We start from the raw sequence: 19800 nt of genomic DNA, 5'->3' as shown, positions 1-19800 counted from the left end.
AATGACGCGCACCGATCACTTGAGCATCACTCACCTTTGATTCCTGTTGTTCCTATCCGCCGTGAGGGAAACGGCCAGCGAGGTGGACACGTAGTATTGCACCGCCGACGCCGTGAGGGGAACGATTACCCCAACTACAATACCCAGAATCCTCGGCGCAGGGCGAATGCTGATGATGCAATCAGGAAGCGCCTAGCCCTTCAAAAGACCATCAGGTGCCTCGCAGCGCGGGACGCGCGCGGGCGAAGCCCGGGCCAAGGGCGGGCCCGTCCTTGGCCCGTCACTGGTCAGGTACTGGCAGGGCTGGGCCATCCCCATAACGTCTTCCATTTGCCTAGGACTGAAAGGTACTGTTGACTGTTCCCTTACCAAGGAGTATTTTACTTTTGACACCAGTGCCGTTTCTTGTGCCCAGGGAGCTCCTTCCCGCTGATTGTGCTAGTGTTGGCCAGTTTGTTATTGATTTTGCCCTGTCTTACTGGGGTTACAACCCTGTGCATAGTTCCCGATTGTATGTGAAGACACTGAGGATCCTATTGTGAATTGCCAGGGAAACTGAAGCATTTAGGTGAACATCATGTCTTCTAAGTTAGGAAGGGCGACCAGGGGTGAAAAGTCAAGCTCTGCAGGCTCAGTCATGGGAACCTTGGACCAATTCATCATCCGCGCATCTTCAATCCTGGCGCGCGAAATTGACAGCACAGAAAAAAGACTATCATTAGAGATCGGTGCAAACAGAAGGTCATCAATGGGTCTTATAGCAGGGGCGGTGTCTCCTATTATGCCTAATAGACCCCCATTGATACCTATCATCACCACTCGGGCCCCTATTGTTTATCCCGTGGAGAACACAGGTGTCGCTCAGGGAGGGCCCATAGTGACAGCTTACCCAGCCCCCTGTGTTCCTAGTAGGGAGGGGGAAAATATTCCTGTAATCGCATCTCCCTCTGCGTGTTCCCCAGTCTCTATACTCTCCTTAGTTGGTAGTGTCTCACCAGACCCTAAGGAGAAAAACCCCAGGACTTGCTATAAACGAGTTGCAAAACTAACACATCCTTTGCCTATAGTCAAAAGGAAGCGCAAAAGCACAGCCCAGAAGGGTAGGAAATCAAAAATTCAGAAGACAACTGCCCCAATGGAAATTCCCTATGGAACACAAGTTCCTTTAGAGATGAATGTCGAAAATCCTCCTATTCAGTTGAATGAGCCAGATCTAGCAATGTCCTTAGAGCCAGATATTCCCCCAGATTTGCCACAGGCTATTTGGGAACGAATCGAACGGCTAATTAGTGGAATTTGCAAGCCTATTCTTAAAAGACTAACCATGATCGAAAATAGACTGGACTTGATTGAGGGTGGTGAAGTTAATTCCATGGGTAATGTGCGATCAGGTGTTAGTGGTGGGAAGGGTCAACATGTGGTGGGATTGCCCGAGCCTACCCCTGGCACTAACCTTAACTCGTTGGCGCTTTCCTCTCAATTAGTCCAATCTGGTAGTCCCCCAGTTGTGACTTTGAATGCCCCTACTCTTAGGGTTTCTTCCCTGGTTGAAACCGGCACAACCAATTCCACTAGGGCTGGTGCAAGCTCCGTGGTTTCTGGCCCACCTATTATATCCATTGTAAGGGGCCCAAGGGGTTCTCATGATATATCCCCAGTTAGCCTTCCATGTATTGATCTTCCCCCCGCATCCAACCCTTATGTGTGCATTTTGACAGGAGTCCCGCCATTGAGACCTGGCCAACTAGAGGAATACACTGATCTGAAAAATAAGTGTATTCATTGGTTGAACAAGAACCGCCCTCTCCCATTTGGAGCTAAGGCCAAAATCTTATTCGCGAGAAGGGTGGGTTGGGTTGGGCAAAGACAGAAGTCAATCGAGGGGGATTGTATCATCATTAATTTCGGGGACCCCAGAGCAGGGGGGCATATATGCAGAGAACATTACCAAGGCATGGCCTCCAAGATAAGACCGGTCCCTCTAACATTTTTCTACCCTGCCCCCTCTCAAAGTTTCCAGCAGCCTTGGGCTTGTAGGTCCAACATGACGGGGTGGCCGAGGGGTGGATCGGGTGTTCAGTTGGGAAATAGATTTGAAGCACTATCCGGCTTAGAGGAGTGTGATTGACTACAAATTACACCTTTTGAAAATAATTCAATTCACACTCCCATAGGCCCCGCCCCCCCTAGTGAAGGTAGGCCCAATTTTGATTCGACTCAAGGAAACCCATGTGCCTCTAGCCATTCTATTGTAGGGTCTTTATCATTTACAGGGACAACTGGTGGTTACAATATGGAACCACCTGAGGGGCCACGATTGGTTCTAGACTCCTCCCCGACCTCTGGGCGTTCTACCATGTCAAATACCCCATCCATCCAAAGTTCCCCAACCTTAAAACTTTTATCCTGGAATATTGCAGGGTTGGGTTCTTAGATGGCACACCCTGAATGGGTAGAGTTTATTGACTAACATGATTTATGTTTCTTTCAAGAAACCTGGGCTACCGCGCCCCTTTTTCGCCAAGGATATTTATCTTTCCAGGTCATTGCGACTAAACAAGCAAAGGGCCGCCCTATGGGGGGCCTGGTTATATGGGTACGACAGGCACTTTGCTGCAAGGTCACCCAAATACCTACAAATTGTAATGACATCCTTGCCATAAAAATTAGCAGAGATCAAAGCCCCTCTCTATACATTTTTAATGTTTATGCAAGAGGATTGCCTGGCGGTCGCCGTTCCCATGTTATAACATCGTTGGAAAGACTGTTGGATAATATCCATAGGGACTTCGAGTTGTTGGTTGTGGGGGATTTTAACACCACGTTTGAACCTTTGGGTGATACTGCTTACAATCTTATGGCAGAAGAGGACGAAATTTGGGGTATACCCCCATTAGAGGTTGTGCCTATAAAAAAATGGTCAGATGCGGCAATCCAAATATCTGGATTGTGCCTCGGATATAAACTGAGGGCCGTAAATGGACGCACACCCTCTGACATGATAGGAGCAAATACATTTAATAATGGGCGTAGGGCAAGTCGCATAGATTATGTATTGATAGGTTTGTCCCTTTGGCATTGTGTGAAGGACATGGCTGTAGTCACCCGAATAGAAAGTGATCATGACCCTCTTGTTGTCACATTGGAGGGCTTATTGGGTGGAGCAATGCCAGCTAGCCCAGCGGAGGGACATTTAGGTTTAGTGTTGTGTAATGACATACGTCATCTGCAGTGGGAAAACGTCTCCAGATCCCAGGAGTTATTGTCGAAGATGAATTCCGAGATGGCCAAGGTATTGGATGTCTGGGCTTCAGGAGAGGGAAACCCAATCCCCCTGACTCAATTTACTGACATGCATACAGCCCTGTTTGAGAAACTTAAACTGTTCTTTTGTAGACCTGTGGCGTGTGGGCAGGCTAAGAGGAAAGGAAATAAAACTGAGGGATGGTTCTCCGTCAATTGTCGACAGATGCGAAGAAACCTGGGGTTAGCCCTGGGTGAAGGTGACCCAGGGAAGGTCAGGTTGGCACGCACTTCTTATAAACTAGCACTTAAAGATGCAAAAAAAACCTGGGACCAGGCAAGATGGTCCGAGCTTAAAGCTGCCTGTTTGTCGCGGAACCCTAAAGTGTTCTGGGACACTTTTAAATGGGGCCGGGGGGGGGATCCCGGACCCCCCACAAAATAACGTTCCCCAACACCATTGGGTGGAGTTCTTCAAACCCCAGTACGCTTCCTCGGAGGACAAACAGTCCCTAGGGACACTCGAGCAAACATTCTACTCTGGTGAGGTGTTCACTTTGGGGGACGTGGATAGAGCTTTGAACACCATCATCTCTGGTCGTGCTCCCGGGATGGATAACATTCCAGGGGACGTGTTCACAAATCATAAACCATCTTGGCGCCTGTACATTAGACATTTAGCAAATGCTATCGCTTGTGGGGCTCCGATCCCGGCCTCTTGGAAAGGGGCCGAGATTATACCGGTCTATAAAAAGGGCGATAAATCAGTTGCGGCAAACTACAGACCAATTGGTCTCATCGACGCCATCCAAAAGATCATGGGGCGTCTGATTCTTTATAAGATACAGTCTTGGATGGAAGAGGAAAACATTCTTTCCCCGCTTCAAGCTGGTTTTCGTCCCTTTATAAGCACTATAGACCAGGTCTTCCGGTTTATTAACATCTACTGGAAGACCATTGTTTTGGGAAAGGGAGCCCTATACGTGGTATTTGTTGATCTGAAGGCGGCTTTCGACCTGGTGCCGCGACGAAGGTTGTGGGATGTTCTCAGTAATTTAGCTATTCCTTCTGATTTGCTGTCCTTGATCATTCGTCTACATGAGGACAATCACGCACGAGTCAGGTGGGGCACAAAAGGCGAAGTCACAGACTCATTCCCGGTTGCAAGGGGTGTACGGCAGGGTTGTGTGCTTGCACCTACGCTGTTTTCACTCTTTGTAAACGGGGTGGTTGACTTCCTTCAGGAGTTCCCCACCGATGCTCCTGTGTTGGCAAACGAACGCATACCAGTCCTCATGTTTGCGGATGATACCTTGATAGTGTCCAAGACCCCCAGTGGTTTACAGAAGGCCCTGAGTAGATTCGAAGCTTTTTGCTCGTCTCGTGGTCTGATAATAAACACAGACAAGACAAAATGTATGTCCTTTAACGAACACAAGTCCTTCCGGGGTAAGGTTTTTATGAACAATGTACCTCTGGAAAAAGTAGATGCATTCACCTATCTGGGGGTTCTACTTCAGGCAGACATGAGCTGGGCTAAGCAAATTAAATCAGCTACCCTGAAGCATAAGCAACAGACAGGGATTCTGGTAGCTAACTTTAATACCTCCTTCACCAAACCGATCAGCCCATTAATGGAGATATACAGCCTTAAAGTTTTAAGTTCTACCCTTTATGGTGCCGAACTTTGGGGGTTCCAGAATTTATCCACCTTAACTGTAGCGGAAAATTCTTTTTTGCGAAAGACTATTGGTGTTCCCCAAAGTACCCCTATGAGCCCACTACTACTAGACATGGGTAGGAAATCTATAAGGGATTTGGCCAACCTCCGCCCCCTCCTATATTGGAGAAGACTATGGTGTACGCCAGAGCTCTCACACTATACTAAAGGCCTCAAAGACGTGATGGACTCTGATCACCACCACAGGATCAAATGGCTGGGGGTACTAAGATCACTGTTGGCCAATTTAGGCTTAAGTGATCTTTGGGAGGACCCCCAAAATGCTTCTTTTCCCTCAAAGAAGGTCCTAAAGGAGTTATACTGGGACCTGATAATGGTTTCAACGCGTACTAAGGGTGTATGCCAAGAATTGTCTGGTAGGTTCCTTGAGATAAAATCTAAGCCCGCTTTAGAAGATTATTGGGACTTTATCGAGAAACCACATGACAGGAAGTTATACTTCCAACTGAGGATTGGCACCCTATCCGTAGGATCATTTAATGGCAAATGGGGTGGGGTTTACAAGAAAGTTTGCCCAAAATGTATCGATAAAGATGAATCCATTAGCCACCTGTTGTTCTTTTGCCCACTATATAAGAAACCTCGTGCAAAATGGATTATACCTATCTGCAAGATTTTGGGTTTTAAGAAGCATGATGAGGCCCTGAGAATACTTACAACGGATCCCCTACAGCCTATAGCAATAGCCATGGCCAAATTCCTAGGTTGGGCTTGGTCTATTAGGTCCAGGGCGTTGTCCCAGTGTGTTTAATTAGTTTGGCCCTAGTATTTTGGGCAAGCTACCTTCTGTCGTATTTGGTCAAGACTTTTTAATCAAACAAGGGTTTTTTTATTATTCACAGATGAAGGGAATGTTCCCTTTCCCATTTTTATGTCAATTTATTCGACAGTCACTAAGTTTAATCTTTTTTTAATGTTTTTAGAATTCAGAATATTTATGTCTTAATAATATTGTATGTATGTGTTGCTTTTATGACAATACTGTCGAATAAAGCTTTTGGATTGGATTGGAAATGATCACTACTTGGGGGTGTTTCAACCAGGGTCGTTGTCGCAGAGACTTACTGGTAGTCTTGGAATCGCAATATATTCATTCTGGGTGTACACAATATTTTCAAGTTACCCAAAATAGGGTTAATCAGATCAAATTTGTTTGTATGCTACAGAAAGATCCAGGTAGTGATGCACTCTTGACATGCGCCTCAAATTAATTGACTCTATAATTCATCTTAAAATAAGTCCCAAATGTACAGCAGAACAATAACTCGCACAGTTTTGACCACATTATTCCCATGTATACTTAGTTGAATACTTCATATGTGAATGTTCTTTATTTCTTGGTGGTTTGTATGTTAGAAGGCTCAATGCCTCTTTTCTGTGACATGATTTGCACTGATTAAGGGTTATTCAAACCCTCTCAAAACAACCCACTCGTTCCTTACTCTAACAGTCCTGCCTGATTGTCCTCTGTAAAATTCATGAAAATAACAACAGTAAATAATCGATTATGTCAACGCTGCAGTACTAGCTATTGTAAGGTCCACCGCTCAACCAGCAATGATCAAACTGTGGAAGTTAGCTTGTTTCATTGAGGTACCGTTATGTGGTTCTCAAGATAAGCCTGACCGAGGCCCTGGTTCTTATGCTTAATTGGATGGAAAGCAACCTTCAACTTTGCCTGCCTGAAGTCTACAGCTCCTGACCCTACTCTCTTCAGTGCTCAAAACCTACACACTGCCTCCAGCTCCTAAGTGAGTAGGATTCTCTTTCACTTTAACACCATGTCCAGTATTCAAAGCGGTGACCTGCCAGACGCTTGCAGCGATGGCTGCTGCTGGAACTTTCTGTCGAAAAATACGCATACTAAGATATGTTACAGATAAATAACAGTGAAAACCCTAGAGGAATGCAGCTCCCACACAGTAAAACAAGACCAATATCTCTGAATCCTATTTTCCCTAAAATATTCTAAAATACAGTGTGATGCACTGCCAGCACCCTGGCTTAAGTCACTACTATGCAAGTAACCTAACCACCTAGGCACTACAGAGGTATAGTAGTAGTAGTAATTGTATTAATATAGCGCTTACTACCCCCGACGAGGCGCTGAAACTTTTATGCCTGGAATCAGGGGGCTCCGGAACCCAAGGTTAGTGGTTAGTCAATTGTTATTGGTTACTATTAATTATTGCAATTAGTCTCATGAGCTCAAAGCAAAGCATTCCATGCAGTCATTCCAGTTACTTTGTGGTGCACTAAATTAGTGGTGTTTTGTTGGGACAGACTCATTTTGTCACATAGGACCCGTGTTGGTAAAGTAGAAAAAAGATGCAACCTCAGGAGAATAGAGTTCATGAAAGATGAGACCTCTTCAGTTTGACAACTAGCCCTGTTGTAGTTTTCAGGTTTTATAAAAAAGGTGTCAAGAAGACCAATGTGGACAATACTGATACTTGCAGTGTTCTTTGAGTCAGCCTGTTACTTACTATTAGTTGGCGTTCTTGAAAGTCTTATTTGCTTGCTTATATATTGAAAAAAGCCTTGTACCATGCAGACTCACTCCAATGTAGTATCTCTGCATGAATGACTAGTGTAATGGTCCGACCAAGTATTATAGTCCGGGGGGGGGGGTAAACTGAAAAAATCTGGTTTTCAATAGTTTTTTTTAAAGTCTCAATTTTGTGACCGGGGCGGATTGAATAGAGAGTTTATTTCAATGCCAGACAGGCATGCACGTGACAGAACAGCCAATAGTTCTTTCAAGATAAACATTGCAGTTGTGCGACAGTGGTAGACATGAAAGCCCTGGTGGGATTATAAAGGCTCAATTGGCTGCGTAAGTAGTGGGGGCCACCAGTGTATAATGTCCTGTTGACATAGGATACGAAATTAAAATGTTTCCACTTGTGTATGGGCATCCAATCGTTCTGGGTGGAAGATGACAGACCAGTCTGGCGATGGTATTTTGGGTGGTTTGCAGATGGAATTGCAAAGTTATTAATGCCCTACATGTACGGCATTACCTTAATCTAAGCGAATGGTAATTAAAGCCTAGGTAATTGTTTTTTTGCAATGGTGGGGGATTCAGTTAAAGATTTTCCGCAGCCTCTGTAAGATCCCATAGCTCAATCTGTGGAAAGCAGAGATCTTGTTTAACTTTTGTCAATAAGAATGCCCAGATTTATTGCCTGCCTTTTCAGAATGGGGGCCCATACCAAGCCCAGTTGGCCACCATTCATCTGACCAGAATGTATTGGTTCTACATAACAGGACGATCTCGGTCTTCTCTCCCATCAGTTAGAATCACTTCTGCTTCATCCAAAGTGGAAACATGGCTCTTATACATTCACAGAATTTAACTGTGGTGGAATCTGAATTTTCAGCAATAGATATCATTAGCTGAGTATCATCTGCATAAGATAAGACCCAAAATCTGAACTTCCTGATAATGGTGGGCAGTGGAATCCTATATAATAAAAAGCATGGGGCTAAAGGCCGATCCCTGTGGTACTCCAAATACATGGTGACCAGTGGAAGGTATATCCCTGCATTCCTTCGCGCCTGCCGCCTTATTTGATGGCTTCCCCTGTCTTTGTCTCTCTCCTGTCCCATACCACCTTTTCCATCCTTGTGATTAGATGCCTTTTATCCTTTCCACTGCTCTCATTCAGGGAACTACTTATTCTTTCGGCACTCTATGGGAGCACATTGGTTTTCTTGCTCTATCCATGGTTATTTTTCTTGCTGTATCCGTGGTGTCCTGCTTCCCTCTTCTACATACCCCCTTTGCCATCTGTGTGCTCCGAGTTGTTCCCTCCCCTGTTTGTTTGAGGAGTTAGTTGGGGGGACAAGGCAACACAGAGGGAGGATTGTAGAGAAAAGCGCAGATGGGATCGGAGTGAGAGGACATTTGAGGGGAGATGATGGAGCACACAACTAAAAACAAAAAGGAAAGTGTTTAACGCTAGGCCCTACATTCAGCTATGTTTTTTATTATTGTTAGCATGCTGCTCAGCAGCTGCTGCTATCAGTAGAGCATAGCTACAAATCATTGTCCGAGATAATGGCTCTCATAGGTGAGACATATTGTCTTTGCCAATCCTTGTTCCAGTTTGTGTGCTACCTTTATGAAATGGGCAAATGCATTTAAAGGTTTTTCCTGGTTTGGGTGGACAGCACATTCCTGCTTCTGAGTTTGATAGTCCTACGTTTTTGAAAAATACATACTTTGCACATTTATTTCTCCGGTTTAATGTCACAAATTGATATTTGAAAGCACACCGAAGTTAAGGAAGTTAAAGAAGGTAAAGAAATTGAGCTATAGTAAGTTCATGGGAATGATTGATTTCTTTTCAATGTATTGAGTAGTTCTATGATGTGGACGTACATACAAGTCACGCATATTAAAGCATTACGTCCATATAGGATGTTTATATTGCATATTAAAAATCTTTGATTGAATTTATTTACAGACAGACTACTCAGGATGCACCTGAAGAAGTGCGCAGCCGTGATTTCAGGAGGGACCTGGAGGATAGAGAACGTGTAGCTGTAAGAGACAAGAATAGAGATAGACCACCACGAGGTAGGTTCTTAAAACCCTCTTAAATGTAGCTTGATATGCGCACTAAGATTATTTGACTTTTTTTTTTTTTATTGTTTTGGTTTTCTTCAGCTGGTTAGTTATTTCTTTGAACAGATACAAACTTTATACAGCTTACTAACATAAGGATAGTCGATCAGAAAAAAACAGTGATAAGGAACAGGTACCCTCCCTCCCCATCCACTTTTCATAGAAGAACATAATCCTTTCTATGTTGCTGAAATTAGCTTTATTCTGTGATTTGAGTTCCAAGGCCCACATTTAAGTAATCGACTACTTATTAGTCAAGGATTTGTAGTATTCGTAGCCTTGAAGGCACGTCAACTCGCTTTCCGCACCCCTTCCATAAATGTCATCATAGGATGCCAAGTTTGTAAGAAGACGTTTTTGATTTTAGTAACATGGAATATCCTCCTCTGTGTTACCATTTCTTCCATATGCTCCAATACCACATGTGCTCCGTTGGAGCGGCCTTTATCTCCTTAACCTTACCAGTGTCATCCATGCAAGTAGTAATAAATGGTACATTCACTTCCACTGTCCTGACCCTTCCCCCTCCCATCCCTGGGGTTGCATCCCTGGATTTGTGACATGCACGATTTGTTCCATTGAGGTCTCAGTAATTGGCTTATTGGCAACTGAAACCTCTTTCCAGAATAATAGTGTACCTGGGCATTCCACCAAACATGTAGGGGTGGTTCTCTCAACTCTGCATTCTCTCCAGCAATTGCTAGTTATATGTGGGCAGATTTTAAGCTTGTCAGGTTCCATCCCTTGCTCCCTTTATTTTTTGTTTACATTTTTTTATTAGGGTTTTGCGTACAAATTAACACAATGCATGTCAACCATATTACATATGAATCCATTTTGTGCATCAGCGTGACTTAACATTGCTTTTTTCCAGGGTAGTTACATTGGTTGTTGTGTCTTTGGGACTTGCTGTTAGTACTAAGTCCACACGTCTCCCACCAGTACGTTCCAGTAGATCGTCACTTATGTCATCCCGGTGGTGCTAATGTGTCACTTAATCTCCACCGTCTACATGGTTTTCCCTCTTACTATCTGTGTAGCTCCTCCCTGTTGACAAATGTATTCAATTGTTTCAGTAACTAGGGCATCGGTATTTGAACTGCCTATGGGTACAACTGTTAACAGTGGGGAGAAGGGGAAAAAGCCATGAGAAAAGAAGAGGAGACGTATAAGGGGGGGGGGGGGGTAGAGGGGAAACTAGTGAAAGGATCATAAGGGGGGGGTAGGGCGGGTGGGAAGGGCTGCCGCGGTAGTCTGCGCGCTGATTAAAAGTACGTGTGTCGGACTCGTTCTAGGGTAAGCCAGGGGGGAAGAAAAGGGGTCGGTGCGTGGGCGCGTGAGAGGGGACGGGGCCTCCGCTCGCCTCTCCTAACAAAGCCCTCTACTTGTCTATTGTACCTCCGCCATCATCCCTGGGTCTCGAATGGCAGGAGGAGCGGGAGGAGTGCAGGGGTTAGACTGTGTCGCGTTCTGTGCTTCTCCTTCTGTACATTGTTGTTTGAACTGTATGAGGAGTTGGGCCCACTCCATGGATATGGGGTGTTTGCGGATGCCCCTCACCTCTTCCTCTCTGAATGTCTCCTCCTCCGCCGCGCCCCATTTTAGTAACGCTCCCGTCCATGCCGCTTCCGAGGGTCCCGCTGGGGCCCTCCAGTGCATAGCTATGTTCCTTTTCGCTAAGAGGAGAGCCAGAGAAGCAAATTTCCATTGCACTTTTGCGGTTTTCTTTTTCGGGGAGAACCCCAGAGCACATGCCGCCCACGTGGAGGCGACCGGGAGATCAGTCGTCGCTTGGAGCGTGTGGTGCACTGTGCCCCAGTATCGTTGTATGGATGGGCAGGCCCAAAATATGTGCTTTAAGTCTGCGTCCAACAATTGGCAGCGGGGGCAGCGAAATTGCGTATCGGGGTAGAATCGGTGGAGCTTGTCCGCTGTCAGGTACGCACGGTGTAGGATGTTGAACTGTATATTTTTGAACCGAGCGTTCCTGCACACCTTTTTTGGGAATTCCAGCGCTTTGCGCCACTCTGAGTCGTGAAACGCTCGGCCCGCATCCTCCTCCCACGCGCCCCAGAGCCCGTCCAAGGAAACATCCGTCAGTTCCCGGATCACTTTGTAGTGCCACGTGATTAGGTGACTGCCGGACCCCATGCGCAACAGTGTGTGGAGCACCGGCTGTGTCGGGAGCTCACCCTCCCGTAGGTTCCAGAGTTGACCACCGCTTTCTAACACTTGTCTGTGACGTAGGAATTGTCCAGGAGGGAGATCATGCCATTCGACCATTTGGGCAAATGTCTTCAGTTGCCCCTCCTGGAACAACGCCCCCACCTCTGTGATGTCGTGGCCGGCCCACACGCAAAGGGCTCCCGTGGTGTAGTATCCGCCGTTACGGGGGGAGTCCCACCAGGGGAAGCAAGGGGGAGTATAGTGGTTGACCCTTGGACATGCGGTGTACTCGCATCCTGCATCTGCGAGCTATGGCCACCTGTAGCGGGTGCGTGCGCACTGGTGTAGTACCTGGTAGTAGCAGTCGCCGGATCTGCGGGAGGGGTATTCTGCCTCTCTCCGTGATTGTCTCTCCTGTTTGCCTCCCCGCTGTCCAGTGGGACAGCCATTGGAGCTGCGCCACGAGGAAGTATGATTCGAAGGACGGAGCTCCCAGGCCTCCACCCGTCGTGGGTAAGTATAGTGTGCGTAACGCCACTCTAGGACGGCCCCCTCCCCAGATCAGGGTCGCTAATAACGTATCCAATTCCTGGAAGAAAGAGCGTGGCGGGACTATAGGAAGGTTCGCAAAGTAATAGAGCATCCTCGGTACCATGATCATTTTTGCTATGGCGACACGACCGATGGGTGCCAACGGTAGATCCCTTGCTCCCTTTAAGCGCTGATTCTTTGACAGGTTGAGAGATTGTTCTTGTGAATGTCTTTCTGTAGTGTCTCTCCATAATGAGTTTAACATATATATATATATATATTTTTTTTTTAGATATGTTTTCATGCTGTGCCGCAGCCCATTTCCGTATTTAGATTCCCTGACAAGTTATTAGACGCTTCTCCCCAGGGTGAGTGGTCGGGTTGCCACTTCCCTTATAGTGGGCTGTAGCACTCATTGGCCCATATGCTCTCTCTCATTCAGGAAGTCCATAGGTCCAGAACTAATTTTCCCTTATGAAAACGTATTGGAGGTCACTGTACAATCCCTTGATCTCCAGTTTGTGTGACAACTGCCCCTGTGTTGGTGTAAACTCTGTAGTTATACAATAGTGGTGAGGGGAAGATGGTAAACGATCATGAAGTATGATTGCTGGTCCATAGAGTAAAAAGAGTGATCTCTCTTGGGAATGTAGCACTCTTCTCCATTCCAAGTCTCAGATTTGGTTACGGGAGTCTGATGACATATTGCCATTGATGACTAGGTGGATTTAGACATATCTAACCTGTTTCTGAGACTAAACTAAAATCCCCTGTTCATATCGCCAGTTCTTCTTCAAAGCCCGAGTGTTCAGAGTGCTTTGCCTAACATCTGTCCTTTATGGGTTCGGTGCTTAGTGGGGCGCTATTGTGATTCTCTCTCCTTCGTATATGCCTTTTATCATTACGTAGTGCCCTTCCTTGTGTGTTAGAGTATTTTGCAACCTGAAATCGAAATTTTTAGCCAGGTTTTAGTATGAGCAGTGAGAGCGAAAACACTCAGTCCCCTTATTTAAGCGTGTTACTTGTAGAGTCACAATTTCTGATTTATCTGATGTTAAGAAGCCATGAACTCTTCTTGAATGGGGAATTGAGCCCCTCTTACGTTCAATTAAACTACATGGACTGTTGTAAGCTATAAAGAGTGTACCTAGGGTTTTCAGGTGATCCATAGTGTCTCTTAATGTGAGTGTGATACCGTTCTCTTTCTCCCGAACATAAAAAAATTAAACTGACCGTCTTCAATGTGGTCAAATCTGAATATCAGCATACATATGAAAATACATCTAAGAGAAATATTCAACCCATGTCTAGTTCTCTCCTCACTGGTACTCATAGTATCAGTGTTGCTCCATCAACCAGAGAGGAGGAGGTATATCTATGTTGCAAGTTTTGGTGTCTTGTGTGGTCTTAGTCTCATCTTGGTATGGGACAGTAGGTAGTCTTTGACAGTGCTTGTCATTGTGGTGAGATTTAAAGGATCACTCGCTTTTCCCCTTTTTTCCTGTCTTGGCTTATCTCCGATATATTGTTGTGGTGAAGGGGTGAGCTCCCCTTAACACCATTCTCTGCATCTGGGCTTTAGAGAACTGTGGGAAGCTGCAGCCCTGATAGTTGGTTCGATGAATTTAAGTCCCTCTTCTAGTTTGCTTATATGGTGTTATTTCTCTTCCTTTGAAAAGACTAGCCTGCACAGAAATGTCCACCTGACTCTCATCTTTTCCTTGTTCAGGACATTTGTAACCGGCCTCATCTTTCATTGTTTCTCGAGAGTTGATTGTATTAGATTTTGTATAAGTGTGTTACCTCCATGGTAGAAAGGGGATGATTTGTGTGCTTCCTTAAAGATAGTCTCTTTCTGCTGGAACAAGGAGAGTTTTGCCACTAGCTCTCTGGATTAAATGTTGGCTGTGTTAATGATTTAAGTCTCACCCTGTGTGTTCATTCAGTTCCAGCAAATTCTCCTTTCATCTGCAGTATTTAGGCGAACATAGCTTGGACATAGGCAGCTGCGTCCATCCCTCTGCTTCCTCTGTCACATTCCAAACTCTGATTTTTATCTCTTTTTATCTCTCCTTGTTCTGTTTTCCATGTCTTCGTATTTCAAATGTATAATGTCCCCCTGGGTCTCCAGAGATTGTGTCCTTTACGCATCTTCCATCCTGTGTGAGTTCCTGAGTGGTCTCAATGCTGACCACTCTGTCACCGATCTCATCATTGTCTTTCTCTAGGGACGATATGCTTTACTGAAGACTTTTAAACAGTTGCTATAGTTCCTGTTCCAGATAGGCGTTTTCTACTCATTTTTCAGCTCTTGGAGGAGAGTTTAAGTCCCTTTTCATGAGGACAGGTTAATCCTTTTTAGAGAACACCGTAGCAGCGTTTAGAGGTTTGAAGGATTTGACGGGTCTTTGTATGAATAAGACACGTAAATGTTCAGTCCTAATAATCTTGCCACTTCTCTAGACACTTATATCGGCCATGTGTCGCTGGATGCCCCTAATTTTTCTCATGCTGAACTCTTAGAAAATTGAGGTCCTTTACTTCCCTTCTTCCTTTTAACATCCCTACTTCCTTTTAAAATCCCTACTGCTACAAATTTGTCTTTGCTTTAGCTCCTCCATGTGGACGAGACCTTCTCCCACCCAAAGGATGTGCAATCAAGATACAAGTTTCTAAATGCACTTATGATTCACACACATCTATCGCATTCGGTAAGCCAAAGCAAGGTGCTGGTTTATAAATATACTTAAGTTTAACACACACATCCCATTAAATGGAGTCATGGCGCAAATCCAGTCACTAGTGTTCAGCAAGTAGGATTACTCGTACTACTCATCCTTTCAACAGGACTAAGTCAAAGGCTTGTCACTGATTTTCATAATTATCCCTAGAAGCCTATTGTTGGGCCAAAACGAAAGTCCTTTACAGGTTACTGACATTTGAATACAAAGATGGTCTTAACGTATCCCTAGGTTGCCTTTCAGATCTCCGAATCCAGTACATCCCACCTTCAACTTAAGATGTGCCAACCAGCACCCTTTAGCTTCACCCAAACTTCCCTGTGCAACTTCCAGGTTCTGGTCCTTCCACTTGAGAGGCGACTCGCTCCATAACAACAACAAAAAAAAAAAACATCTCCTGGTAACAGGGAAATGGGACAGTTGGTTCACGTTATCTTAACCATGCAAATTTATGTTTGAACATGTAACTGGTGGACATGCATCTCATTTAAAATGTCATATTCTTTTGCTCTGCTGTTGATGGCTTTCCACAGTATCGCTGTTCCACACTTCTCTCAACCACGTTCGGTCTGTGGAAATCACCAAACCCATCTCCTATCCTATTTACTTCTAACTGTATGCTCTTGTTTATTTTTATTTATTTGAGTTTTATATAGCGCTGGCTAGACCCGGAGGTATTGGAGCGCTTTACATGAGGAACATTGAGTTACATAATACAAATTACATCCATTACAAGAGCATAGTAAGAATGCAGGCAAAAAACAATGTTACAGTAGTATGGACACACAGCGGGGAGACAAGGAGAACCGTGCCCAATGGCCGGCAGGGTAGGTGACGGTCGAGAGGGAAAACCAGGGCCGATCTCCTCTATAGCTGTCTAGCAGCTCCACCGGGCATCAGCCATGTTGCTCAGCCATGTTGCTCTTGTACAACATTTTCTGATAGAAATTATTTAGTTTCTTGCAATGATAAAACAATACAAGCCCTTTTTGAAGCTTTTGATAGATCTCATGCACCATACATATATAAGGCATTTCTTTTTATTTCATATGCACTTGAGTATTGCCAGCACTTTTTAGGAGCTGATCTTTTTATAATTTAAATGGGTAAAACCTCTGCTTTTCTTTAGAGCATACAACATCATCTTCGGTGTCCAAAAAGCCTCGTCTAGATCAAATTCCTGCAGCTAATCTTGATGCTGACGATCCTCTCACTGATGTAAGTAGTTTTATGTCTATCCCAACACCATGCTTGTTATACTATGTTAATTAGCTTTTTTTCGGTGCTTGTTAATTCCAGGCTGTTTTAACACTTAATTGAGAAATGGTACTTGAAGATTGGAAAACATTTACTTTGGGAAGAGAAGTCTAGTCTTTTTTGCAGTTTGCTGCATTATCTTGCAAATTACTGCGACAAAGTATCCTGCATTACTTTGAAAACTGTGCCACGCTTTCATGTACTTTTTTTCAGGCTGGCCCTGTGTCTTTCCTCCAAGTGAACTTGACAATCCAGTAAGTCCTGGAGGTGACCATCCTTTTTTAGGTCTCGCCTGACCCAGCGCATGAGCTGGTCTGGCGAGACATTTAGTAGGTGAGTTTAGAAAGTGCTACCCACATTTTTGTGCTGGCTACAAGCGTCGGTGCACGATGGCGTGCACGCGCACAGCTGCTCCCCGCATTCCCCCCTCCCTTCTCGCCCAGCCATCTGCCTTTCCTGCGCAAGCCTTCAGCACCATGCCCCTCCCCCCGCTGCTTTAGCGCATCATCGCGATCACTTTCGCTTTCAGAGTGATCGCGATGACTTTCGCTTTTACGGCCGCGCGGCGTTACTTTGACTGCCGCGCGGCTAATGCTTGTTTCTAATTGAGCTTATGCAACACACACACACACGCTGACTACGCTTATTAATTCACTTTTTTAGCAAAAGTGCCCCATAATTAAGAGCTCACTGTGACACATTATAGTGTTAGAAATTATACCCCATGGATGCATCTTACTCACGATTCACTGAAAACACTTGTCAGTTTTCTCATTTAGCATCCAAATGAGCAATTAAATACATTTCTGAAAACTGTGCGCCCAAGTGATTGGTAAACTAAACTGTTTCATCTCAAAGTTACAACTAACTTCGAATATTTAGCAGTTATCCAAAGCATTGTTTACTTCGCACGTTGACCAGCAGAGGGCGGTTTGTGGTGACTTCTCACGCAGTGACGTTCGCCGCCCACTTCCTCGGTAGTTTAGTTACTGATTGAATGCCCCCGGCGCATCCTCTAACTGCGCAGCCATAACATTCATTGAATAGCATTAGCCTTTCTAATGTTCCACCCTTTAATCCTGCCCTGCGGTTAGCCCGGCTTCTTTTTTTAACCGAGACAGGCACAATATTGTGGAGCGGAGCCGGAGAGAGCTTCCCATTGATGCCCTGGCTGCGACGCGTTGCGCAGGTTGCATAAGTCTGGCCTTACAGCACTCCTTACAACACTGCAAGAACACTGCGCTCCACCAATCAGCAGCTAATCGCTGTGCCCAAAGTAAAACAAGCATTGGCATAGCCAATAGGTCTCGCCTTTGGGACCTTTGAAGTTTTTAGCCATGCAACAGTTGATGTTATTGCACCAAGGATATTGTGCTGCATAACTAAATACTTCTAAGGTCCCAAAAGCGAGACCTATTGGCTATGCCAATGTTTGTTCTTTTTTTGTTTCTAAAAATAGTTGTGTTCAGATGAATAGGAGACACCAAAATCATACCACCTTTCTGAGTAAGGATAGCTGATGTGAGGAGGAGCCTAGCCTTCAGCCGAGATGGCCGCCTAGCTCTTCGGCTCCGCCGACCCTTTCGCCCTTCGTCGATATCCTGGCAAGCATCCTGCGCCTCCGAGCCCTACGCTTACCTGCGCCACGTTCCTGACCACGATACTTTGACTCCGGTCGAAAACGGAGCTGCCCCGGCGGAGTTGAGCCCCGGTTTCCATTCCGGCCTTCCAAGAGGTCGCAGCCGGGCCATTGTTTAGTGGGGACGGCCGGCGGCGACAACGATAGCAGCGGCCGCTGTGGAGAGGGAGGAGCCAGTGCACCGGACCTGGAGCGCGGCGCTGGGATTCTCGCAGCAGCCTTTTCCATGCTCGGCTGCCCAGCGCGCCCCGCTCGCAACATTGTATCCAGCTCCCGTATACTGTATCCCGACCCAGCTGGGAGAGGGCCGGGATCGCTTCTTTGTTGCAGCCTACAGCAGCGGACGCCATCTTCCGCATCGGAAGCCCTGGTCTCGCCGGTGGGTTTCCCTGCACCACAGATTCCCCTGTCCTTGAAGCCTTTCCACGACCGGCTGCCTCCACGCTTCCTGCACCACCGGGGCCCCGCAGAGAGCTCATCACTTTCCAGATAGCGATGGCTGGTGAGGGGGGCTTGCTTCCCGGGGCGCTCGATGGTTGCTTGCCTAAGATGGCGGACGCAACAGCACCCTCCATCCTTGATCCACCGCTGGGGCTTCGCGACATCCTGGCAGCACTGGAGGACCTGTGGTTGGCCTTCCGCGACTCTGCCACTGGTTTGGAGGACCGGTTTGATCGGACTTTTTCAGCTGGCCATGATGATTCTCAAGTGCGGCATGTTGAGCCACATCTTCAGTCGACTGTCGGTGGATCACCCGAGTTGAGGTATGTGGCAGTGACGGGGGGACGTGTCCCAGTGCCCGCTGCGGTACTCCTCGGCTCTGCCCTGGAGGAGTCTGACAATCCTGCTCCCTTGGTATGGCCGGAGCTTGTGCCTCAGCCGCCGTTTTGCCCATCTCCTTTGTCCTTTGGTGCCACGTTTCTGAGCGTCCTCCTGGACTTGCCTCCTGTACATCGGCCGGCCGCTACTCTGGGACTTCTGCATCGTCCTGCTCCCTGTTGTACTAGCCACCGCATAGCAGTGGCGCATTCTGTGGTCCTTTACTATCGAGCTTCGTTCCAGTTTGACTTGTCTCTTACCCCTCGACTGCTGCAACGGACTCCATGGTGGCCCATCCCGTCCAGGTTGGCTGTACTGCAAATGGATTCTGTTGGACTGCAGATTCGAAGGGGCCAAGGCTGAGGAAGGGGGTTTTTCTTGTTGCACATTGATACGTATATGGCTGGGACTGGGACTTGTGACTGTTGGAGGTACATGTAGCAGGGTGTTAGGTCGGGGCCTGGGGTTGGGTGACCGCGGGTAACGATTTTGCTTGTATTGAATAGATCCTCGGCCCTCCTCCGATCAACCGTGACATTCTTTTTCTTTTTCTTCACTTTCTCTTCTCCTACATTTCGGGTACTCTTTTGGGGCGACAGACACACTGCTAGGGGGGGTAGGCCGTAGCCTCTGCATGCGTGTAGGGTGGGGGGTATATTTCCTTGTTGTTTTTTTCTATGGGCCTCCTTTTTCTTTCTTTCTTTTCTCTCTTTCTCTTCTCCCTTACTACTCTTTACCTTTCTCGTTTGCTCTTTCCTTTCTTATTTCTTGGGTCGAGGGGAGGATTGGGAACTTGTGGGTAGTGCTGGGGATCGTCATGTGATATGTTTCTTTTCTATCCTGATTTCATTGAGTGCGATTGATTACCTTACGGATAATGCTTGCTGACTCTTCTGATGATCGTTGCCCACTATAGTCCTAACTGCATTGCTCTGATTCGGATCCTTCCAGACCTGTTGCTATGGACTTATTTCAAGACTTTATAAAACTTAAACCTCATCATCCTGGCGCTCGGCGGCACAATTGTGTA

The 19800-nt window shown here is 46.2% G+C and overlaps 1 protein-coding gene across 3 annotated transcripts in view; it reads left to right on the top strand.

Annotated features, from left to right (window-relative positions):
* CWC15 (CWC15 spliceosome associated protein) overlaps positions 1 to 19800 on the top strand; it is an 86295-nt gene that overhangs the window by 25926 nt on the left and 40569 nt on the right. For all 3 annotated transcript variants that reach the window (XM_085621411.1, XM_085621412.1, XM_085621413.1), the window contains exons 3-4: positions 9457 to 9569; positions 16185 to 16273. In XM_085621411.1, coding sequence (XP_085477537.1) covers positions 9457 to 9569; positions 16185 to 16273 — 202 coding nt within the window. The remainder of the gene's footprint in view (positions 1 to 9456; positions 9570 to 16184; positions 16274 to 19800) is intronic.

This window comes from Triturus cristatus, chromosome 8, assembly GCF_964204655.1.
Source record: "Triturus cristatus chromosome 8, aTriCri1.1, whole genome shotgun sequence".
Classification (NCBI taxonomy): Eukaryota; Metazoa; Chordata; class Amphibia; order Caudata; family Salamandridae; genus Triturus; species Triturus cristatus.
The sequence above is the reverse complement of the archived record's forward strand: the minus strand, read 5'-3'. Positions and strand labels throughout refer to the sequence as shown.